This window comes from Emys orbicularis, chromosome 8 (assembly GCF_028017835.1).
Source record: "Emys orbicularis isolate rEmyOrb1 chromosome 8, rEmyOrb1.hap1, whole genome shotgun sequence".
Lineage (NCBI taxonomy): Eukaryota > Metazoa > Chordata > Testudines > Emydidae > Emys > Emys orbicularis.
This window is the reverse complement of record NC_088690.1, coordinates 39302849-39328415: the sequence shown is the minus strand read 5'-3', so window position 1 is coordinate 39328415 and position 25567 is coordinate 39302849. Positions and strand designations below refer to the sequence as shown.

At 47.5% G+C, this 25567-nt stretch overlaps 1 protein-coding gene across 1 annotated transcript in view; it reads left to right on the top strand.

Moving 5' to 3' along the window:
- Positions 1–9921: 9921 nt before the first annotated feature.
- VCAM1 (vascular cell adhesion molecule 1) overlaps positions 9922–25567 on the top strand; it is a 67890-nt gene continuing 52244 nt past the window's right edge. The window contains exons 1-2 of the mRNA XM_065409375.1: positions 9922–9984; positions 10083–10224. Coding sequence (XP_065265447.1) covers positions 9922–9984; positions 10083–10224 — 205 coding nt within the window. The remainder of the gene's footprint in view (positions 9985–10082; positions 10225–25567) is intronic.

Below are 25567 nucleotides of genomic sequence, written 5' to 3'. Positions count from 1 at the left end.
ACTTTATATACAACAATAGTTTAGTTATATATTATAGACTTATAGAAAGAGACCTTCTAAAAACATTAAAATGTATTACTGGCACGCAAAACCTTAAATTAGAGTGATTAAATGAAGACTCGGCACACCACTTCTGAAAGGTTACCAACCCCTGTTCTAGAGGAGCTGTGTGGATCTCCAGTTCTTCACGTCGTGGGGGACGGCTCCTGTGGCCTGTTCCTCAGGGGAATAAACCTTTGTCTCCATATCTCCACCCTGAATGGAATGACGAAGGAGGAACTCCATGATGGGATCACTGTGGAGTTTCCTTGTCCTTAGGCCCTTTCTATAGTTTATTCATGATGTGAAGAAAGCATCTAGCCCTTCATGTGTGGGGAAATATGTCAGACCTGCTGTGTGACCATAATCCATTTAAGACTGACCACAGGGAAATATTTCTTACGACATGCAACTGTTCAATTTTGCTGAACAGCCATAAAGGGAGAAGCTAGATGGCACTGTGCTACAGAGAGATCACATGCTTCAGGGGAGTAAGTCCTAAGCAGTGCCAATGTTCTCTGGGGTCAGAAGCCTGCGGCCTTTAATAGATTTCAGCAAAAATAGGGACAGAATTATCAAAGGTGAATTAAGAAAGTATGTGTGCTTAGCTAGACATTATCTTCTTTTGTTTTAAAAACTGTAAAGTAAAGCTAAATTATTCCAGAAACTGGCTAAGAGAGAGAAATCAAAGAGTAGGAAGAAGTGATCAGTTTTCATCATGGCAAAAAGTTAACCATCAGGTGTTCCAAGGTTGCATTAGAACCAATGCTTAATGTATTTATTCCATTTTTCTTTTCTTTTTAAAAAAATCTATGTATTTAGGAAGTTTTAACAATTTGAAAATTCTTGCAATGAAAATATCAGAAACAAAACGAAAACAACGAGGAGTCCGGTGGCACCTTAAAGCCTAACAGATTTATTTGGGCATAAGCTTTTGTCGGTAAAAAACCTACTTCTTCAGATGCATGGAGTGAAAATTACAGATACAGGCATAAATATATATTAGTACATAGAATTATAGAATCATAGAATATCACGGTTGGAAGGGACCTCAGGAGGTCATCTAGTTCAACCCCCTGCTCAAAGCAGGACCAATCTGTTGTATCATTGGGGGCAGCAGTTTTAGGAAGAAATCACTTGAGACACAGAGAGCTGTAAACCTTAAAAGCAGCCATTTATTGCCACGCACTGAACTAACCAAACCAGCCAAAACTGGCTGGGCTATCCCCTAATAATCTAACTCAGTTGCCATAGCAACAACAAGGGTCTATTACCACGACAACCAAATACACAACATATTCCTTCCCCCTTAATGAGAACATCCCTTAAATAAAATAAACACTAAACTAGAGAAGGAGGGTAGGCTGCCTCCATTCCCGGGTAAACCCCAGGGATTATTTTGCCCCGTAACCGTGGGTTCGCCCTAGCTAAAGATCCAGCCATTGAGGAGGCCTTCTGTCTCTAGGTGGATTACAACGGACTTCTGGTGTTGTTGCACCCGAAAGTGTCTTGGGCGCAGGCCTGACAATGGGCTTAGGATTCATAGGGAATGGTTGAGGATGTGGTATCAGCTCATTACGGGCAGTAATGAAGGGGGACAGTCAGGAACAGGTGACTCTTGATTCGGTATCTTGCCAGAAGTGGTGAAGTCAGGCAACTCACCTGAAGATGTGTCCCGAGGACTGGTATGACCTGGCAACAGCTGATCTACATGTCGCCGCCAGGTGAGATCCTCTGCAGTCCGGACTGTGTAGGAAACAGGTCCTGTTTGAGCGATGACAGTGGTAGGGACCCATTTAGCTCCAGAAGTATAATTCTGAGCCAAAACCGGCTGTCCCGGGCTAAAGGTTCAGTCTTTTGCTCTGGGTGCACGCCTGATGACTTGATCTTGCGGCTGACGTTGCACAATTTGTCGGGTTTCAGAAGGTTTCAGCAGATCGAAGCAAGTGCACAGCTGTCGTCCCATCATTAGAAAGGCCGGGGATGCCTTGGTTGTAGCATGAGGTGTGTTTCTGTAGGATAGCAAGAAGGTGCCAGATGCTTTTGAATGGATAATTGTCCCCTTGCCGATTTCAAAACTTGTTTCATTGTCTGCACAAATCTTTCAGCTAATCCATTGGTGGATGGATGATATGGTGCTGAAGTGATGTGGTGTATCCCATTTGACTTCATAAAATTTTGAAACTCCCCAGAGACGAACTGCGGTCCGTTGTCACTCACAAGTTGTTCTGGCAGACCGAAACGACTAAAGAGTCCCCGTAGTTTTTGGATAGTACTCTCTGCAGTAGTGGACTGCATTATAGAGACTTCTGGCCATTTAGAATGGGCAGCTACCACCCCCAAGAACATGCTTCCTTCAAGGGGGCCAGCGAAGTCAACGTGAATACATTGCCATGGGTTTTCAGGCCAGTCCCATGTGTTGTGACAAAGTTCCTCCTCTATCTTGGTGGGTCCTGCGCTTATCGGCGGATTTTCTTTCCTCAGAGATTCACCATGTGGGTTGGGGAATAGCCCAGAGACCTTCCCCTCTGGAAGAACCCACAGTCCAGGTCAATTGGGAGGTTTGGGGGGAACCCGGGCCCGCCCTCTACTCCGGGTTCCAGCCCAGGGCCCTGTGGACTGCAGCTGTCTATAGTGCCTCCTGTAACAGCTGCATGACAGCTACAACTCCCTGGGCTACTTCCCCATGGCCTCCTCCAAACACCTTCCTTATTCTCACCACAGGACCTTCCTCTTGGTGTCTGATAACGCTTGTGCTCCTCAGTCCTCCAGCAGCACACCCTCTCACTCTCAGCTCCTTGTGCCTCTTGCTCCCAGCTCCTCACACTCGCACCACAAACTGAAGTGAGCTCCTTTTTAAAATCCAGGTGCCCTGATTAGCCTGCCTTAATTGATTCTAGCAGCTTCTTCTTAATTGGCTCCAGGTGTCCTAATTAGCTTGCCTGCCTTAACTGGTTCTAGCAGGTTCCTGATTACTCTAGTGCAGCCCCTGCTCTGGTCACTCAGGGAACAGAAAACTACTCATCCAGTGACCAGCATATTTGCCCTCTACCAGACTCCTGTACCCCACTGGTCTGGGTCTGTCACATATCCCTCCCCCCTGCTCAACGCCAATGGGTTGGGCAGCTTGGGACGCCAGACAGTGCACACGTGACAAGCCATCGGCGTTGCCATGACGGCTCCCTGCTCTGTGTTGCACACAGAACTGGAAAGGTTGGAGGAATGAGAACCATCTGGTCACCCTTGTGTTCTTCTCCTTGTTCCGCTGCATCCATTGAAGAGGGGCATGGTCGGTCACGAGGACAAATCTGCGCCCGAGCAGGTAGTAGCGCAATGTTTCCATGGCCCATTTTACAGCGAGGCATTCTCTCTCCACCACTGCATATTTTTGTTCCCTTGGAAGGAGTTTCCAACTGAGGTATAGAATTGGGCGTTCCTCCTCCCCGACCATCTGTGATAGAACGGCCCCCAACCCTACTTCCGATGCATCCGTCTGCAGGATAAACTCCTTGGTGAAATCAGGGGCTATCAGTACGGGGTTATTGCAGAGGGCAGTCCGTAGGTCTGAATGCTTCCTCTGCTGCGTCAGACCATCTCACCAGATCAGGTCCACAGGCTTTCACTAGGGCTGTCAGGGGGCTTGCCCTTGTGGCAAAGTGGGGGATAAATCGTCGGTAATACCCCACCACACCTAGGAACGCCCGGACTTGTTTCTTGTGACTTGGTCGGGGCCAATTTTGGATGGCCTCTAACTTGTTCACTTGGGGTTTTACCAGACCTTTTCCCACAATGTAGCCAAGATATTTGGCTCTGTAAACCCTACAGCGCACTTGGCAGGGTTTGCTGTAAGGCCAGTTCGCCTGAAGGTATCGAGGACTGCCTTCACCTTCTCCAGGTGGGTTTCCCAGTCTGGGGTATGAATGACCACATCGTCCAAGTAGGCAGCAGCATAACTGTTATGCGGGCATAATAGCTTGTCCATGAGACGCTGGAAGGTAGCTGGGGCCCCATGTAGTCCAAAAGGGAGAACAGTATATTGAAAAAGACCCTCTGGTGTAGAGAACGCAGTCTTTTCCTTTGCGTCTTCTGCAAGGGGAATCTGCCAGTACCCCTTTGTCAAGTCTAGGGTACTCAAGTACCGGGCATTACCCAGACGGTCCGCTAGCTCATCTATGCGAGGTATGGGGTACACGTCGAACTGGGATACTTCGTTCAGTCGCCGGAAGTCGTTGCAAAATCTTGTGGTGCCATCAGGTTTGGGCACCAGCACGATTGGGCTGGACCACTGACTGTGGGATTCTTCGATGATTCCCAACTCCAGCATTTTTTTTACTTCTGCTTTTATTTCCTCCCTTTTTGCCGCTGGCACCCGATAGGGCCTCATTGTTACTCTGGCCCCAGGGTTTGTGACGATGTGGTGATATGTCTCAGTTGTTCGACCCGGTTTTGTCGAGAACACATCTTGGTTCCGGAAGATCATCTCAGACACCTCATTCTTCTGGTCTGGTGTTAAATCGGGAGACACTCTCACCTGTTTGGAAGGCTTGTTTTCCTGGGTTAGGTCTTTTTGGACCGTTGTGCATGCCTCTTGTGCATGCCAGGGTTTCAGAAGGTTAATGTGATAAATCTGTTCTTGTTTTCTGCGTCCTGGCTGCCGCACCTTGTAGGTTACTCCCCCCACGGGTTCAACCACCTCATAGGGCCCCTGCCATTGGGACAGAAGCTTGCTTTCTGCCGTGGGTACCAACACCATAACCCGATCCCCTGGTTGGAACTGTCGCACTTTTGCCTGGCGATTGTAATGGGTTCGCTGGGCCTCCTGTGCCTTCTCCAAATGTTCCCATACAATGGGGTAACCCGAGCTATCCGGTCTTGCATCTGCATTACATGCTCTATTATATTTCTCCCCTCATTGGGTTCCTCTTCCCAGATGTCTTTGGTGATATCTAGTATGCCACGGGGGTGACGCCCGTATAATAACTTGAAGGGGAAAAACCTAGTCGAGGCCTGTGGTACCTCCCGGATAGCGAACATAAGGTAGGGTAGTAGGGTGTCCCAATCCTTCCCATGCCGACTTACCACCTTCCTTATCATAGCCTTGAGGGTTCGGTTAAACCTTTCTACCAGCCCATCAGTCTGAGGATGGTAGACCGAAGTTCTCAGGGTATGTATATGGAGCAGCGTACAGAGGTCCTTCATTAGCTTCGACATAAATGGGGTTCCTTGGTCGGTTAATATCTCCTTCGGTAGCCCCATTCGGGCAAAGATCCCCACCAGCTCTTTGGCTATAGTTTTGGAGGCCGTGTTCCGCAGGGGGACGGCTTCTGGGTAGCGAGTAGCATAGTCCAAAACAACAAGTATATATTGGTGGCCCCGAGCCGTCTTCTCCAGGGGTCCCACTAGGTCCATGGCTATTCGCTCGAAGGGGACCTCTATGATGGGAAGGGGTACTAAAGGTGCCCTCAAGTGGGGACGGGGACTGTGCAGCTGACACTCCGGGCAGGAGGCACAGTACCTCCGCACTTCTTCATGTACTCCGGGCCAGAAGAACCATTGTAGGACTCGTGCCAGGGTCTTCTCTACCCCCAAATGCCCCCCAAAAAGATGACTATGAGCAAGACTTAATACAGCGTTCTGGTGTTTCTGAGGTACTAGGATCTGCTGTACCTTCTCCCCCTGTACTGGTGCAACCCGGTATAAGAGATCCTTCTTCATTATGAAGTAGGGTCCTGGTCCCTGGGTTTTCCCTTCCATGGGGACCCCATCTATTTCAGTCACCTCCTTCCTAATGTTGTCATACCTTGGGTCTTCTGCCTGGTCCCGTCCAAAATTTCCTCTCCCGGGGCTAATCTGCCCAAGATCTAGGGGCCCAGTCTCTGTTGCCTCTACTGGTTCAGAAGCATTAGGGTGGGGGTCAGACTCAGGTGCTTCTCCCTCCTGCGTGGCCTTCTTTTCAGCTGCGCGGGTCCGCCTACCTACAAGAGCGACCCTCAGGCTTTGGGTCAGTATTTGGGTTCCCAAGGCCTTAGCTGCCCTTCTTTCCCTTTTTGTCTTTCTACCCTGTCTGGGAGTGGAGAACAAATCTGGGGATATTTCAGAGAAGATTGGGGGTTGACAGTCTGCTGTGGATGCCTCATCAATTTTAGGGTCCCCATCTTTCTCCAATCCCCCTACTGGGAGTAAGTTTCCAAACCCTGGGAAGTCCCTCCCTATGAGCACCGGGTATGGGAGTTTAGGGACTACCCCTGCTGCTACCTCAGTAGTGTTCCCTTGGATCTTGATTTTTACTGGGATGGTGGGGTAGTAACTAACTGTCCCATGGACACATGTTATCCCCGTACGTTTAGGCTGCAGCAGCTGACTACGCTTCACGAGCTTCCCTGAGATAAGCGTGATAGCACTCCATGAATCAACCAGTGCCGTGGTCCCTACCCCATTTAGTTTCACTGGTTTGATATACATATGTGGGGTTAGTGAGACCCCCACAAGGTGGATTAGGGAGCATGGATCTGCCCAGTTCCCCAGGTTACACTGCATAGGCTCCTCAGCATTGGGACACTGTGCAGCTATGTGTCCCCACTCCCCGCAGGCATAACATCTGTATGGAGCCCTAGGCATTCCCCGGTCTCTTGGTTTGGGCAGTCTAACATCACGATCCTCTTCTCCCTCAGTGCTCCGACTCTTTGTGGCCTCTGATGGGCCTTCAGCCTCTCTCTTTTTCCACCTGGTCCCTCCTGGTGGCCCAGTCACCCGAACTTTAGGGCTTGGTGCTGCTAGTTTAACCCGGGGTGCCTCTTCCTTAACTGGTCGGGTCAGCTCCCTCGCTGTCCTTCGCCTCTCTACCAGAGCGACAACCTCGTCATAGGTGGAGGGTTCGTTCTGGCTTACCCAGGCACGAAGGTCTGGTGGTAGTCCCCTCATGTATCGGTCGATGACCAGAACCGCTAGTATCTCTTCCAGACTCCGGGACTCTGTTTGCAATCACTTTCGTGCGAGATGGATGAGGTCATACAATTGGGACCGCGGGGTTTTGTCTTCCTGGTACCTCCAACCGTGATACTGCTGGGCCCGCACTGCTGTCATTACCCCAGATCTGGCCAGGATCTCTGCTTTCAGCTGGGGGTAGTCTGCCGCAGCCTCTTCAGGCAGATCATGGTAGGCCTTCTGGGCCTCCCCACACAGAAATGGGGCAAGGATGCCAGACCACTGATCTCGAGGCCAGGCCTCCCATAGGGCTGTCCTCTCAAAGGCCAGAAGGTATGCCTCTACATCATCCTCCCGTGTCATTTTCTGCAGCCAATGGCTGGCCCATATGAGCTGCGTCCCATCATGGCCGCGATTCAGCTCTGTAAGGGATTTTACCTGGTTTACCAGTTCCTGCAACATAGCTCAGTCTTGAGCAGCCTGGTCCATCAGCAGGCGATTAGTCTCTTGCTGCAGCCGCACTGCCTCCTGTTGGGCGGCTGCCTGGACACGGGTAGCCTCCTGCTGGGCCGCCGTAGCTTGTATCAGTGCCCACACTACATCATCCATTGTGGTGGGGAAAAAAACCCTCTCCCTTTTTTTTTTGTTTTTTGTTTTTGTTGTTGTTGTTTTTTGTTTTTTTTTAAATCACCCTCCTTCTTCCGCCGCGCTGTGCACCCCAAGATCCCACTCCTGACACCAGTGTGACAAAGTTCCTCCTCTAGCTTGGTGGGTCCTGCGCGTATCGGCGGATTTTCTTGCCTCAGAGATTCACCATGTTGGTTGGGGAATAGCCCAGAGACCTTCCCCTCTGGAAGAACCCACAGTCCAGGTCAATTGGGAGGTTTGGGGGGAACCCGGGCCCGCCCTCTACTCCGGGTTCTAGCCCAGGGCCCTGTGGACTGCAGCTGTCTATAGTGCCTCCTGTAACAGCTGCACGACAGCTACAACTCCCTGGGCTACTTCCCCATGGCCTCCTCCAAACACCTTCCTTATTCTCACCACAAGACCTTCCTCCTGGTGTCTGATAATGCTTGTGCTCCTCAGTCCTCCAGCAGCACACCCTCTCACTCTCAGCTCCTTGCGCCTCTTGCTCCCAGCTCCTCACACTCGCACCACAAACTGAAGTGAGCTCCTTTTTAAAATCCAGGTGCCCTGATTAGCCTGCCTTAATTGATTCTAGCAGCTTCTTCTTAATTGGCTCCAGGTGTCCTAATTAGCCTGCCTGCCTTAACTGGTTCTAGCAGGTTCCTGATTACTCTAGTGCAGCCCCTGCTCTGGTCACTCAGGGAACAGAAAACGACTCATCCAGTGACCAGTATATTTGCCCTCTACCAGACTCCTGTACCCCACTGGTCTGGGTCTGTCACAGGGTGTAGAGGTGCCCACTGGGGTGCATTCCTCACACCCTGACATGACATACAAGCTCTTGCCTTCCCTTCAATAGCACTGTCCAATCCAGGCCACCAAAAAATAGCTTCATGCAATTTCCTTCATGCGCACTATTCCACAGTGACCAGAATGTAGCTGTTCTAACATCTGTGATCTCAGTGGTGGTGGGATAATGACACGCCTCCCCCACAACAAACAACCAGATTGGATCGATAACTCTGTCCTCCTGGATATGTAGGTAACAAGGTCAGGTGAGACCAAAGATGTTCATCAAGATGTTCCATGCATCACCAGGTCCATAACTTGGGACAATACTGGGTCAACACGAGTTGCCTTCTTTACCTGAGTAGCTGTGATGGGTGTATTCTCTACCTGTTCAAAGTAAAAGATTTCCTTCTGGGCACTATCTCGACGGTTGACTGGCAAAGGCAACCTTGTGAGATCATCTGCATTGCCGTGCAGAGTGGATTTCCGATATTTGATTTCATATGTGTGCATGGAAAGCAACAATGCCCAATGTTGCATATGACTAGCAGCTAATGGGGGAATGCCTGTGTGGGGTCCAAAAATTTAAGTCAGAGGTCGATGGTCTGTGAGAAGAGTAAACTTCTGTTCAAACAGGTACTGATGAAACTTACGAATTCCGAAAACGATTCCCAATGCCTCACGTTCGATTTGGGCATAGCTAGTTTCTGCTTTGCTTAGAGTGCGTGAAGCAAAAGCAATAGGTCTCTCTTCTCCCAAAGGCATAATGAGTGACGTGTATGCTCCCACTCCATAAGGGGAGGCATCGCAGGCCAACTGTAGGGGTAAGGATGGATCAAAGTGCGTCAGAACTTCAGAATTTAGCAATGCACCCTTAGCTTTGTTAAATGCAACATCACAGGTTTCAGTCCACTTCCAGGCCTTGTTCTGCCCAGTTCAGCTGAATCTTCCTAAGCCAAGACCTACCCATTAAAGCCGGGTAATTACCTCTCACCACAAACAGTGGCAATTTAGCAGCCTGTCCATTGAGCTCCACCTTAACATCAATAGTGCCCAACATGGGCACAGCTTCTCCCATATACGTCTTCAGAACTGTTTTTGTTGCCTTAAGCGGAAGATGCTGTAGCTTTTCTTTATACACAGTCTCGGAGACCAGCCAGATGGCTGCACCGGTGTCCAGTTTCATGGGTATAGGTTTGCCGTACAACAACGGGGTTACCCAGCATTCATGTGAGCCCACGGCCAAAGACAAAACGTGCAGTGGCACTTCTTCTTGTGATGAGGTGTCTCCTTGGTCATCCTGGGTCTGCTCTAGGGTATGCAGGTTTCCCTTTTTTGGTTGGCCAGACCACAGGCCTCTTTTTATTTTGTTTACAGGCATACTCAATGTGTCCCTTCTTGCCACAATGTCGACACACCAGGTCCTTACACCAGCATTCTGATGCATGGTGACCCGGCTTACCACAGCAGTAACATTCGTGACTCTGCACAGTTTTGTGGGTAGGTTCTTGTGACACCATATGCACCCTAGGGGATGCACCGATGTATTGTGCCTCCTTTGTAGCCAGTTCCATGGAGATCGCAATATCAACAGCCTTCTGTAAGGTAAGCTGAGCCTCTGTTGCTTCCGTATAGCTTCACTGTGCAGGCCACACACTAATCTGTCACGTAGGGCGTCATTTAACATCTCCTTAAATTCACAGTGTTCCACAAGCCTTTTCAAAATTGCTACAAATTGTACAACTGTTTCATCTTCATTTCGTCTCCTTTGTGGAACCTATGTCTTTCAGCAATTACCAGCGTTTTTGGAGAAAAATGGGACCCCAGGATTTCCACAACGTCACTGTAAGATTTGGTCTCAAGCTTAACAGGGTGTAGTAAACTGCGTAGCAGGAGTAGGTCTTAGCCCCTACAACACTTAAGAATATTGGCACCTTCTTCTCTTCTGTAATGTCATTTGCAATAACAAAAAGCTCAAAACGCTTTACAGTGAGTGTAAACAAGTCAGTTCTCACCCCCTTCCAACAGCAAAAAGGGTTTTTTTTGTTTTTATTTTTTTTTGTACCTTGACTTCTACTTCCTTCTGTTATTGGGGCAGCAGTTTTAGGAAGAAATCACTTGAGACACTGTGAACCTTAAAAGCAGCCATTTATTGCCAAGCACTGAACTAACCAAACCAGCCAAACCTGGCTGGGCTATCCCCTAATAATCTAACTCAGTTGCCATAGCAACAACAAGGTTCTATTACCACGACAACCAAGTACACAACACAATCCCCAACTAACTCATCCCAGCCAGGGCTTTGTCAACCCTGACCTTAAAAACCTCTAAGGAAGGAGATTCCACCACCTCCCTAGGTAACCTATTCCAGTGCTTCACCACCCCCCTAGTGAAAAAGTTTTTCCTAATTTCCAACCTAAACCTCCCTCACTGCAACTTGAGACCATTACTCCTTCTTCTGTCATCTGTTATCACTGAGAACAGTCTAGATCCATTCTCTTTGGAACCCCCTTTCAGGTAGTTGAAAGCAGCTATCAAATCTCCCCTCATTCTTCTCTTCTGCAAACTAAACAATCCCAGTTCCCTCAGCCTCTCCTCATAAATCATGTGCTCCAGCCCCCTAATCATTTTTGTTGCCCTCCGCTGGACTCTTTCCAATTTTTCCACATCCTTCTTGTAGTGTGGGGCCCAAAATTGGACACAGTACTCCAGATGAGGCCTCACCAATGCTGAATAGAGGGGAATGATCATGTCCCTTGATCTGCTGGCAATGCTCCTACTTATACAGCCCAAAATGCTGTTAGCCTTCTTGGCAACAAGGGCACACTGTTAACTCATATCCAGCTTCTCGTCCACTGTAACCCCTAGGGTCCTTTTCTGCAGAACTGCTGCCTAGCCACTCGGTCCCTAGTCTGTAGCAGTGCATGGGATTCTTCCGTCCTAAGTGCAGGACTCTGCACTTGTCCTTGTTGAATCTCATCAGATTTCTTTTGGCCCGATCCTCTAATTTATCTAAGACCCTCTGTATCCTATCCCTTCCTCCAGCATATCTATCACTCCTACCAGTTTAGTGTCATCTGTAAACTTGCTGAGGGTGCAACCCATGCCATCCTCCAGATCATTAATGAAGATATTGAACAAAACCGACCCCAGGACCGACCCTTGAGGCACTCCACTTGATACCGGCTGCCAACTAGACATAGAGCCATTGATCACAACTCGTTGAGCCCGATCATCTAGCCAGCTTTCTATCCACCTTATAGTCCATTCATCCAGCCCATACTTCTTTAACTTGCTGGAAGAATACCGTGGGAGACCATATCAAAAGCTTTGCTAAAGTCAAGGAATAGCATGTCCACTGCTTTCCCCTCATCCACAGAGCCAGTTATCTCATCATAGAAGGCAATTAGGTTAGTCAGGCATGATTTGCCCTTGGTGAATCCATGCTGACCATTCCTGATCACTTTCCTCTCCTCAAAGTCCTTCAAAATTGATTCCTTGAGGACCTGCTCCATGATTTTTCCAGGGACCGAGGTGAGGCTGACTGGCCTGTAGTTCTCTGGATCCTCCTTCTTCCCTTTTTTAAAGATGGGCACTATATTAGCCTTTTTCCAGTCATCCGGGACCTCCCTTGACCGCCATGAGTTTTCAAAGATAATTGCCAATGGCTCTGCAATCACATCTGCCAACTCCTTTAGCATTCTCGGATGCAGTGCATCCAGCCCCATGGACTTGTGCTCGTCCAGCTTTTCTAAATAGTCCTGAACCACTTCTTTCTCCACAGAGGGCTGCTTATCTCCTCCCCATATTGTGCTGCCCAGTGCAGTAGTCTGGGAGCTGACCTTGTTCGTGAAGACAGAGGCAAAAAAAGCATTGAGTACATTAGCTTTTTCCACATCCTCTGTCACTAGGTTGCCTGTTGGAGTATGGCTACTTTTAAATCTGTTATAGAATGTCCAGGGAGACTGAAGTGTTCTCCTACTGGCTTTTGTATATTACCATTCCTGATGTCTGATTTGTGTCCATGGATAAATGGATAAGAGCCTAACCATCCATTTATCCATGGACACAAATCAGACACACTTCAATCTCCCTGGACATTCTATAACAGATTTAAAAGTAGCCATTCTTCAACAAAAAAACTTCAAAAACAGACTTCAAAGAGAAACTGCAGAGCTACAATTCATTTGCAAATTTAACACCATCAATTTGGGCTTGAATAGGGACTGGGAGTGGCTGGCTCACTACAAAAGCAATTTTCCCTCTCTTGGTATTGACATCTCCTCATCAATTATTGGGAGTGGACCACATCCACCCTGACTGAATTAGCCTTCAACATTGATTCTCCACTTGTAAGGTAACTCCCTTCTCTTCATGTGCCAATATATTTTTATGCCTTTACCTGTAATTTTCACTCCATGCATCTGAAGAAGTGGGTTTTTTAATCCACAAAAGCTTATGCCCAAATAAATCTGTTAGTCTTTAAGGTGCCACCGGACTCCTTATTGTTTTTGTGGATACAGACTAATACAGCTACCCCTCTGATACTTAGAAACAAAACAATCATTACAACAGTTAGCTTTTTTTTAAAGGGACATTATACAAGAATATAGTCATCAGATCTTTCTATTTAACAGGGAATAACCGTATTACAGATTGAGCATCATTACAACATCCGTCGTTTCTAGTGACTTTATTAACTTGAGTAAAATCGCTCTATACACATTTAGCAGACCAAGTATGTCTATCAAATTTTAATATTAAAAAAAAATTGGACAGGTATACTGGGTTTTGTTTTTTGTTTTTGTTTTTTTTCTCTTTTGCAGATAAATGTACTTTGAGTACTGAATAAAAGGTAACCCAATATCTATGTATCTATCTGTCACCTGTCTATTTTGCTGAGTACATAACTGGTGTGTTAATTTTTCCATATAAAACCTCTCATATTTTTTAACCATTCCTTGATGGTTAGGCTCTTTCTTTTTCCAATGAGAGGCTACCAATAATCAAGCAGCCACTAGCAGATGAGAGATTAATTCCTCCTGTGTGGACAATGTATTGATTAGTGTTCTGGAATGGAGGTGAGCAGTGAGATGGCAATCTTTGCAGATGATACAAAATTACTGAAGTTAGTCACACCTGGAGAAGAGTGTGAGGAACTTCAGAGGGACCTAACAAAGCTGGGTAAATGGCCAACAGGACTCATCCTTTGTCTTTAGGCTCAGTTAAACTTTGACAGTGCTGCAAATGGAAGAGCTGTGATATTGGAGGCACAGTTATATAACTTCTGCATTTAATCCCATCTCAGAGGGATTAAACAGTGCTTAAAGGACATAGAACAAACTTTTTGTTTTTATATTTGGCATATAAGCACTTTTTCCCTAAAATTTGAGGAAGCCCAAATTTTTTTCTTTCAGACTGGGTAAGCAAGCCATTCTTAAGTAGCTTGAATGTTGGCTGAACTTCTTACAGATCCGAGCTATTAATGGCTCAACTGAATGAGAACCAGAACTACTGGTTATGGACACCAGAAGTCTAGGGTCAAGTTGTATATGGATCAAGGTAGACGTATAGCGGCAGGCGACAGTATGGCTTAAACAAACAATGTCTGGTGCCAATTTCTCAATTATTAGGGATGTGAGGGTTTCCTTGTTATATCTGATCTCTGTTTCCTATAATAATAACTGTGTACAGCATGTCCCCTTCACATTTGCCTCAGCTCCTGGTGTCCTTAAAGTACATGGTCTAGAATTTTTTTAAAAATAACGTGTTTTTCTAGGAAGTGCTGATGCCAAAGAAAATACTAATAGTTTGGGTCACAGCAACCCACCCCAAAGTGAGTAACTCAGCAAGAATCCCAGTGTACTATTTTTTGCATTCACTGTTGTAGGTGATTCTAACTGAAGAGAGCAGAAGCAGGTAAATTCAGTACACTTTAGATCTGGATGAATTCTGAAAAAAACCAAACAGAATATTCATTTAAATTTGTTAACAAATTTGCTTACCATGTGTCGGAGGCTGCCTTGTGTTCCCTTTCCATGAATATTCTAGTTTGCAAAATTATCATGAAGACTGTTCACCAACCCAATGAATTTTAAGTGATTCTTGCAGCATATTTGTTAAATACAACGTCTGAATGGGTAATTATAAATAATGTGTGTTACAGTCTAGGCTCAGGGATTGCTCACAAAGGGTCTGAACAAAGCCTAATAAACTCAATGGAAAGACTTGGCAAAGTTGGATCAGACCCAAAGGCCCAAATTCATAAAGATACTTAAGCACCTAACTCCTGATTGGAACCTATGGGAGCGAGGTGCCTAAGTACCATTGTGAATTTGGGACAAAGTGTTCACAAACACACTGTCATTTTTCTTGAATGTGTTCGTTATACTGAATCAATGAAGAATAACTTCTTTCTAAAATTCCTGTTCTGAAGCTGGTTTGTGAGTCGTCTTTTGCTAGCACTTGATATTAGAAATTTGTGATTCATGCTGCTTTGAATAGATACCTAAGCCACATCATTATACTGCAATATTCACTTAAAATTCACTGTTTTGGTTAAGTTTTGCCAGTAAATTCACTCGCTTGGATGTCTGTGGAAAGTGACTATAAGAGCATGCTAAGTGAATATGTTTTAAATGTTCAGTGAATATTCACGGCAATTTCTTGCAGTATTCACCTAGCTCTATGCAATGTACATAGAATTTCCCTATTTCTGCTCTTTCCAATTAGCTAAACTGCAGCAGTGAACCCAAAAAATCACACTGGGACTCTTGCAGAGTGTGCTCATTTTGGGGGCATTTCTATCATCCAAAGTGTTGTCCCATCTACACTACAAGGACAAACAGTGATAGAAAACAGACATCCCCAAAGTGTTGGACAGCCAAGTTAGACTTGAAGTGGATATGGGCCCTAAATTCCATCATGCTTGGAAGTTGTAAGGAGACACTATAATCATACTGCAGACCCTGATCATCTGTATCAGTAAAAGGGTAGCTTGTTGCCTTTGTCTGAGTTAAACCCATAATGCTGGATCTTTCTCCTTTATTTTCCTAAAAAGAATAACCATTACCATGGGAACTGATAAAAGCCCTGGAAGTTCAGCAGTGTTTCTTCTGCAGCTTTCCCGATTTCTTTGCCTAAATTAATACTTTACATTTAGGACCAGAAGGAGTTTCCATCCACAAAATGTATGTGAACCCATTGCAGTCACAAAACCTGTGTGGGAGATGCAAATATTGCAAGTGTGCCCATGATACCTTCTATTAAAAATCTAGTCCTGTAGTGCTATGTATTGGAATTGGAAAATGTACTGAAAAAAGCAACAAAAATGATTAGGGGAATGGAACAGCTTCCATCTGAGGAGAGATTAATAAGACTGGGACTTTTCATCTTGGAAAAGAGATGACTAAGGGGGGATATGATAGAGGTCTATAAAATCATGACTGGCATGGAGAAAGTAAATAAGGAAGTGTTATTTACTCCTTCTCATAACACAAGAACTACGGGTCACAGAATGAGATTAATAGGCAGCAGGTTTAAAACAAACAAAAGGAAGTATTACTTCACACAACGCACAGTCAACCTGTGGACTCTTTGCCAGAGGATGTTGTGAAGGCCAAGACCAAAACAGGGTTAAAAAAAGAACTAGATAAATTCATGGAGGATAGGTCCATCACTTGCCAGGATGGGCAGGGATGGTGTCTCTAGCCTGTTTGCCAGAAGCTGGGAATGGGTGATGGGATGGATCACTTGATGATTACCTGTTCTGTTCGTTCCCTTTGAAGCATCTGGCATTGGCCACTGCTGGAAGACAGGGTACTAGGCTAGATGGACCTTTGGTCTTACCTAGTGTTGTAACTATAAAGGGAAGGGTAACAGCTCTCCTGTGTACAGTACTATAAAATCCCTCCTGGCCAGAGACTCCACAATCCTTTTACCTGTAAAGGGTTAAGCAGTTCGGGTAACCTGGCTGACACCTGACCCAAAGGACCAATAAAGGGACAAGATACTTTCAAATCTGGGGTGGGGAAAGGCTTTTGTTTGTGCTCTTTGTTTAAGGGGTTGTTCGCTCTTGGGACTGAGAGGGACCAGACATCAATCCAGGTTCTCCCCATCTTTCTAAACAAGTCTCTCATATTTCAAACTTGTAAGTAAAAAGCCAGGCAAGGCGTCTTAGTTTTACTTTGTTTTCTCAACTTGTAAATGTACCTTTTACTAGAGTGTTTATCTTTGTTTGCTGTATTTTGAACCTAAGACTAGAGGGGAGTCCTCTGAGCTCTTTGATTACCCTGTAAAGTTATTTTCCATACTGATTTTACAGAGATGATATTTACCTTTTTCTTTAATTAAAAGCCTTCTTTTTAAGAACCTGATTGATCTTTCCTTGTTTTAGATCCAAGGGGGTTGGATCTGTATTCACCAGGAGTTGGTGGGAGAAAGGAGGGGGATGGTCAATTTCTCCTTGTTTTAAGATCCAAGGGGTTTGGATCTGTATTCACCAGGAGTTGGTGGGAGAAAGGAGGGGGATGGTTAATTTCTCCTTGTCTTAAGATCCAAGGGGTTTGGATCTGTATTCACCAGGGAATTGGTGAAAGGTTTCTCAAGGCTTCCCAGGGAAGGGAATTAGCTTTGGGAATGGTGGCAGCGGACCAGATCTAAGCTGGTAGTTAAGCTTAGAAGTCTTCATGCAGGCCCCCACAGTTGTACCCTAAAGTTCAAAGTGGGGATACAGCCTTGACACCTAGTATGACTGTTCTGATGTTCTTTTGTATGTTGTCAACTCTGAGTGTTGCTTTCAGGGACAAAACATCAGAGCAACAGAAAACCATAAAAGCCTCTTGTTTGTGGGTGGCATGGATCCCAAATTACCTGATAGGTCTTAACTCCCTCTGCTCTCAGAGAGAGTAGCTGGACTGGCTCAGATAATGCAGTCTTTCCCAATCTATATCAGGGTGGAAGCAGGGCAGAGGAGCGGAGGATCAGTGTGGATGAAGCAAGACTCTAGTTCCATCTCCCCACTCCTACTTCCATAGGCGCCGACTTACCTAGTTGCTGGGGGGTGCTTGACCCTTGCTCCTCCCCAGACCCCATCCCCACTCCACCCCTTCCTCCAAGCCCCCATCCCCGCCCCATCTCTTCCCACCCCCACTCCGTCCCAGGCCCCGCCCCCACTCCACCCCTTTCTCCAAGCTCCCACCCCTTCCCTCCCCCTGCCCCACCTCTTTTCACCCCTCCCCCAACTCTTCCTGCCCTTGCTCCTCCGCCCAGTGCCTCCTGCATGCTGCGGAACAGCTGATCTGTGGTGGGCAGGAGGTGCTGGGAGGGGGGGGAGGAGCCGATTGGCAGGGCAGCCAGTGGACAGGAGATGCTGGGGGGGAAGCACTGACCCATAGGGGTTCCAGTGGATGTGGAGCAACCTCTTTTTTTTTCCATGGGTGCTCCAGCCCTGGAGCACTCACAGAGTCAGCACCTATGCCTGCTTGCACACTAGAAACCTCCTGCTGCACTGTGGAAAGACAGCACATGGAAAGTCACCCATCTTTCCTTTCTGCTTCTGTTGAAGCTCTTAATATGGTTGGTTGGGGGAGCAGCTCACATGCACAGGGCTGCCTGCTTGCCTACCTATGCATCTCTTCTCTTTGTTCCTGGGGCACCCATTGCAGCCTGAGTGACACCAATGTATGCTCCTCAGACGCAGCACCACATAGCCTTGCCATGACCAGCAGGAAGATTATAAGGCACATCTAGGGTGTGAGGTTTAAGATTCCTGCTTTTGCCTCCCTTGTGTGTCACTTTGTATCCACTCTTCTCTATCTTCTACTTTCTTTTTTGTCTTCTGTCTGAGTCTGAGGGTATGTCTACACTACGAGGGTAGTTCGATTTCTCTTAAATCGAAAATGTAGAATCGATATTGCAAAGTCGAACGTGTGTGTCCACACTAAGGACAGTAATTCGACTTTGTGAGTCCACACTAACGGGGAAAGCGTCGACATTGGAAGCGGTGCACTGTGGGCAGCTATCCCACAGTTCCCGCAGTCCCCGCTGCCCATTGGAATTCTGGGTCGAGCCGCCAATGCCTTCTGGGTAAAAAAAAAGGGTCGAGGGTGCTCTTGGGTAATTGTCATCATCCGTCCGTCACTACCGCCCTCCCTCCCTCCCTGAAAGCGCCAGCGGGAAATCAGTTCTCGCAATTTTCCGGTCAGTGCCAGTGCGGACGCCACAGCACTGCGAGCATGGATCCCGCTGCGACCATCGCTGCAGTTGTGGCCGTTGTCAACGCCTCGCAGGTTATCATCCACCTTTACCAGAGGCAGATGCAGATAAACCAGGCGAGGAGGCTACGGCACCGCGGTGAGGGCCTGAAGTCTGAGAGTAGCACAGGCCTGTCAGAAAGCACGGGACCCAGCGCCGAGGACATCACGGTGACAATGGGTCATGTGGATGTTGTGGAACGGCGATTCTGGGCACGGGAAACAAGCACGGACTGGTGGGACCGCATAGTGCTGCAGGTCTGGGACGAATCCCAGTGGCTGCGAAACTTTCGCATGCGGAAGGGGACTTTCCTTGAACTTTGTGAGTTGCTGTCCCCTGCCCTGAAGCGCAATGACACCCGGATGCGAGCAGCCCTGACTGTCCAGAAGCGAGTGGCCATAGCCCTCTGGAAGCTTGCAACGCCGGACAGCTACCGGTCTGTCGCGAACCAGTTTGGCGTGGGCAAATCTACCGTGGGGGTTGTTGTGATGCAAGTAGCCAACGCAATCGTTAAGGTACTGCTATCAAAGGTAGTGACCCTGGGAAACGTGGAGGTCATCATAGATGGCTTCGCCGCGATGGGATTCCCAAACTGCGGTGGGGCTATAGATGGAACTCACATCCCTATCCTGGGACCGGACCACCAGGCCAGCCAGTACATTAACAGAAAGGGCTACTTTTCAATGGTGCTGCAAGCACTGGTGGACCATCGGGGACGTTTTACAAACATCAACGTCGGATGGCTGGGCAAGGTTCATGACGCTCGCGTGTTCAGGAACTCTGGTCTGTTTAGACGGCTGCAGGAAGGTATTTTCTTCCCGGACCACAAAATAACTCTTGGGGATGTGGAGATGCCTACAGTGATCCTTGGGGACCCAGCCTACCCGCTAATGCCCTGGCTCATGAAGCCCTATACTGGCGCCCTGGACACTGAAAAAGAACTGTTCAACTACCGGCTGAGCAAGTGCAGAATGGTTGTGGAGTGTGCTTTTGGCCATCTCAAGGGGAGATGGAGAAGCTTACTGACTCGCTGTGATCTCAGCGAAACCAATATCCCCATTGTTATAGCAGCTTGCTGTGTGCTCCACAATCTCTGTGAGAGCAAGGGGGAGACCTTTATGGCGGGGTGGGAGGTTGAGGCAAATAGCCTGGCTTCTGATTACGCCCAGCCAGACAGCCGGGTGATTAGAAGAGCCCAGCGGGACGCGCTGTGCATCCGGGAGGCTTTGAAAGCTAGGTTCCACAGTGAGCAGGGTAACCAGTGACTTTTAAGTTTCTGTACAGAGAAGCTGAACCTGCCCCCGTTTCTTTACCCAGTTAATGTTGACTATCCTCTCCAGTTACAGACCCCCTCCACCCCCTTCCAACAAAATAAAATCAGTTTTATTTTCTTAATGAACACCGTTGTCTTTATTACTGTTTTTGCGGGAATGTTTTAAACCTGGGACGCAGACTGTGGTGGGGAGCGGGTGTAGTGTACTGATGCAAATGATCCTTCTAAACTCCAGGAATGACAGGATTCGCAGTGGCGGACTGATTGTTTCAACGGAGCCTGCCAGCCCTCCTGAGGGGGACTGCGTGTATGTGGGGGCTATGTGACTTTATGGCAGGGGGAGGAGGGTTACAGATCCCCTGCTGCGTGGCTCTGTGATCCAGGACAAGGACCGCTGCATAACATCTGGAACTGCCCTCCCCCGCCACAAAGTCACAGAGCAACCCCCCCCCCCCACGCACAGAACATGAAAACCACCTCCCAGACTGACCAGGGTAACTAGTCACTGCACTGTGTATGTGCCCTGCTGCTGGACCTGCCCCCGCCTCTGTACCCTGCTAAAGGTGACTGTCCTGTCCAATTACCAAGCCCCTTCCCCCCCTTCAGACAGACTGTCCCACAAAAGAACATGATTGAAACAGTAATGAACAGAAACGTATTTTTTATTAACAACCACACATGAAACTGGGGGGTGAAACTTGGACGGGGGCTTGGGTGAGGCGGGCAGGAAAGGACTTTTCAAATTTTGGGGAATGACAGCCTTCTGGTGCTTGAGCAGTCTGCAGGGGTGGAGTGAGAGTTTTCACGGACTCTGCCGCCCCTCCTTCTTTGGACTTTGGGCGAGGGGGGTATGGGACTTGGTGGCGGGGGAGGGCGGTTACTGATAGACTGCAGCAGGGCTCTGTCCTCCTGCCTCCGTTCCTGCAGAACATCAACAAGGCGCCGGAGCGTGTCCGTTTGCTCCCTCAGAAGTCCAAGCAGCATTTGAGTCGCCTGCTGGTCTTCCTGCCGCGACCTCTCCTCACGTTCCATGTGTGTCCGGTGCATTTGGGACAAATTCTCCCTCCAATGGTTCTGCTGTGCTGCCTGGGCTCGGGAGCAGCCCATTAGTTCTGAGAACATGTCCTCTCTCGTCTTCTTCTTCCTCCGCCTACTGTGCGCTAGCCTCTGGGAGTGTGATGCCAGGCTGGGTTGGGAGACAGTCGCAGATGTGGCTGTGGGAATGAGAAAAAGGTAGTGAATTCCTCCGAAACATAAATGTAGTTGTGAACAAAGAACATAGTCTTTCTCTGTGAACAAGACCATGCACCGCACCTATCACATGCGCACTCAGGACAAGGTCGAATTTTCGGACCTCGCCTTCAGTGCCTGGGGTCTTGCACTGCCGATCTGGGAAGCGGGGCAGGACACCGGAATTTCTGTAGCAGGCAGACATGGTAAGCCGTAGACTTGTGGCTGCTTAAAACTTTAGTAGTCCCACTGGCCTCCATTCACATTGAAAGCAATGCCAGTCTCTGCTGCCAGCAATCGGCCAAGCATGAACTCTGGCCCTGTCCCACCCCCTCGCGGATGTCCCAGGGAAAGATCCCTGTATGCTGCCCCTCTCCCGCCTCCACCGCGTGGCTGTAAACCAGGGGTTACAGTTCTGTAAAGGAACTTGCAAGCAGTCCCAATACTAACAGTACCCTACCTAATTCAAAGCAGGTCATCATGAGCGACATAACAATAATGAGGATCTCGGACAGCGATAAGGAAAGGATGCTTCGGGAAAGCCTGCAAAGACCAGGGTCCTATGCCGCCATGCTGTGCAAGGCAATGATCCCGGAGTACTTGAGGATCTCCTGGCGCGGGAACGTCTCCTACTTCGGAGGACCCACTAAGGCCGCTCTCCCCAGGAACCTGATGAACAGGCTTTCCCATTACCTCCAGGAGAGCTTCGTCGAGATGTCCCTGGAGGATTTCAGCTCCATCCCCGGTCATATAGACCGCATTTTAATATAGCTGCAGTGGCAGGGACTAAAGAGTGGAGCAGCTTGGGCAGCAGAATCATGCACAACCGGACACTGTTAGATTTTTTTTAAATAGTTGGAACTGAATACTTAAGCGCCCAGGGTAAAGAAATCATGAAGAACACATTGTTCTTATTCTTAATATTCCAGTTTTGTTAAAAATAAATGTTTAGATGTTTAAAACACTTACTGCTTGATCCTTCCCCTGAATCTGTGTCCGGGTTACATGCTGGGGAGGGTTGGTAGGGGATCTCTGTAAGGGTGATGAAGAGATCCTGGCTGTCGGGGAAATCAGCTTGGTAAGCGCTGTCGACTGCCTCGTACTCCTCATCTCCTTCCTCACCTTCCCCGTCCGCTAACATGTCCGAGGAACCGGCCGTGGACAATATCCCATCCTCAGAGTCCACGGTCAGTGGTGGGGTAATGGTGGCGGCCGCACCTAGGATGGAATGCAGTGCCTCGTAGAAACGGGATGTGTGGGGCTGGGATCCGGATCGTCCGTTTGCCTCTTTGGTCTTCTGGTAGCCTTGTCTCAGCTCCTTGATTTTCACGCGGCACTGCGTTGCATCCCGGCTGTATCCTCTCTCTGCCATGGCTTTAGAGATCTTCTCATAGATCTTTGCGTTCCGTCTTTTGGAGCGCAGCTCGGAAAGCATGGACTCATCGCCCCACACAGTGATCAGATCCAAGACTTCCCGATCAGTCCATGCTGGGGCCCTCTTTCTATTCTGGGATTGCACGGCCATCTCTGCTGGAGAGCTCTGCATCGTTGCCAGTGCTGCTGAGCTCGCCACGCTGTCCAAACAGGAAATGAGATTCAAACTGCCCAGACAGGAAAAGGAATTCAAATTTTCCCGGGGCTTTTCCTGTGTGGCTGGTCAGAGCATCCGAGCTCGGACTGCTGTCCAGAGCGTCAACAGAGTGGTGCACTGTGGGATAGCTCCCGGAGCTACTAGCGTCGATTTCCATCCACACCAAGCCTAATTCGATATGGCCATGTCGAATTTAGCGCTACTCCCCTCGTTGGGGAGGAGTACAGAAGTCGAATTTAAGAGACCTCTATGTCGAACTAAGTAGCCTCGTGGTGTGGACGGGTGCAGGGTTAATTCGATGTAACGGCGCTAAATTCGACATAAAAGCCTAGTGTAGACCAGGCCTGATTGTGCAGCCTTGGAATTAAATTTAACTATATAATATCCCCCTCACTAGCATGGTAGGCTGAAGACAGCATGAGCAATTTTTGCCCCAGCATGGAGGAGGACCAGTGGGAGAAGCCCAGAGTATGCCAGCCAGATGGTATCCCAGATCCATGAAGCAAATTGGAGTCCACGGGTTAAAGCAAACCGTTTTGTGACTGGCCAGTCTGTGTCCTATCTGCAGCATGGGAATGAGGCTGGCACCACTGAGACACTATGCGCGTTTCCTCCTTTCTGTTTGTCTGTTTAAACAACAGGAATTATATCAAAAATCAACACTGAGCCAAAATCCAAGTGTGGATTGTCTCCTCCTTTTCAAACGAAAGAATCTTGGTACCAGCAGGAGACTTTTTAAACAACATTGTCGCCTCTGAAGGGCTTAACTAAATAGAAGAGATAAGAAAAACTTTCCCTATGTGCATACTCATTTCACTTCTGAATACTCAGAATTCTAACTGCCATTGTGTTACAATTATGGTTATTTTCCCTACTTCCTCCTTTTGCCAGGCATTTCCACAGCTTTAGAGGCCCACATCTGCTTTGTACATTTTGCAAGTGTTCAGAAGAGCTATTATTTTGTGGTTGCTATGTTAAAAGTAGGCCAGCTTTCTTTTACACAAAACTACAATGAATTGTTTAATGTTGTAACAGTGTAGGGAAGTTTCTGCTAGCTCCTTAACACCGTCACCTCATCACAATGTTAAGGCCTCTTTGAGCAAAGCACTTACGCAGGTGCATAACTATATATACATAAGTAATCGGAACTACGCACATGCTTAACAGTATATATGCATGTCAAGGATCTGTCTCCATCAGAGCACCCCCTTTGGATGTTACATGGAAAGTGCATTCACACAAGTCCACTCCTTCCAGCAAAAGCATTTAATGCCTATCTAGAGATGGCAGGTTCTCAGCCCTCCAGCCAAGGTCTTCTGACTATTTCTCCCCCTTTCAGAGTTCTGAGTGAAACAAACAATCCAAGGTGAGCAAAAGAGATTGCAGGGAAAAAAACTTGCCAGCAACTCTAGCCAGGCCTCTCCTTGGACCACAATCCACTCCATGGTTCACTGGGTGTCCAGCACAAGCTATAGGATACAGTTTCTTCCCCCTTTTAAGCCCAGGTGATTTATGCTACTTTTCCACAAGGGTAGAAGCTCTGCTAGCTACAAGGCCCCTTCTTAGAAAGTTCAACAGCCTGCTCCCTTTCTACCACTGTCTGCTGCTGCGTGGCACTTCCTCTTTTTAAACTCCTCCTCCATTCCTGGAATGACTTGCAGGTGTGTCAGATAATGCTGCTCCATCCCAAAGCAACTCTTTCACCTCTTCCATGTGGGCTTTATACACCTGTCACAGTGTGCTCATGTCTTTTGCTAGATTGAGGCCTAAGACTGCCCTGGGCAGGCTCGAAAGAGTAAATAGTTCAAAATGTGGTAGCTGACCCATAAGGAACTGTGATCTGCTTTAAGGATTGTTTTCTCATTTTGGGAACCTTGAACATGTTGAGCTTAGTGTGTGACTAAAACTGTTTAAAAGTATTCAGAAAAATTTAATCACCTGAGAAGATTTTATTTCTTGTTTTATTTCAGGTGTGATGGGCATTTTTATTCTTTAATTGTTTCAGTTTTTTCTTTTCTTTTCTTTTGTGCTTTGCAGTTTTGGTAACTTTTAAACATTTTTCAGGATTCTATAGAGTTATGTGTGGGGCACTTCTAACAATGTGGTACAAAAGAAAAAGTTAGAATAGGGCTAAAGGGCATGCAACAGCTCTAGTGTAATGCCAAGGTGCAGGACAGGTAGCTTAATCATTTTTAATTGTACTCTTGCTGTATTAATTGAACCAACTGAGTTGAAGGATCATGAATCAGGCAATAATTTGTTATCAAAAGAACAATAGCATGGTTATAACAGAACCTTCCAAGTGATGCTGAGTTAGACATAAGGAGGACTTGGAATTGGGGGATTTGATACTACAGAATTATGCTAATTTGGAAGGGTATCAGAAATGTAACAAGGCAAAGCATCTGGTACCCATTTTGGCTCTGTGGCAGCTAACAGTTTTTTATTGGTTTAAACTATCAGAAAAAATTGCAGACTGCTTCCAGTACTGGATGGTCCCTTTGAGGTACGCAGTCAGTTGAACAGTGTTGTGGCTTCCTTACAGATAGAAATGAGGGAATGTATGCAAAAGAAGAGGAGAGAGATGCATTGAAAAAGGCAAATGAGGGTTTAGTTGCAATTCTAAGAACAGAAACCTGGCTTTTCTAATAGATGTGTTAAAAAGGGAAAAAGAGAGCTTGGCCTCTAAACCTGTGGTGGTGGAGGGAAAGGAACAAGGGTAGTGTGGTATGGTGTAAGAGAATGTGACCAGCTGTTGCAACAGAATGCAATTTTATGAGGGATGAATAAAGAGTCTTTGAAGCTGACACGTGCGGAATTGGAAAGGGAGAATGAAATAC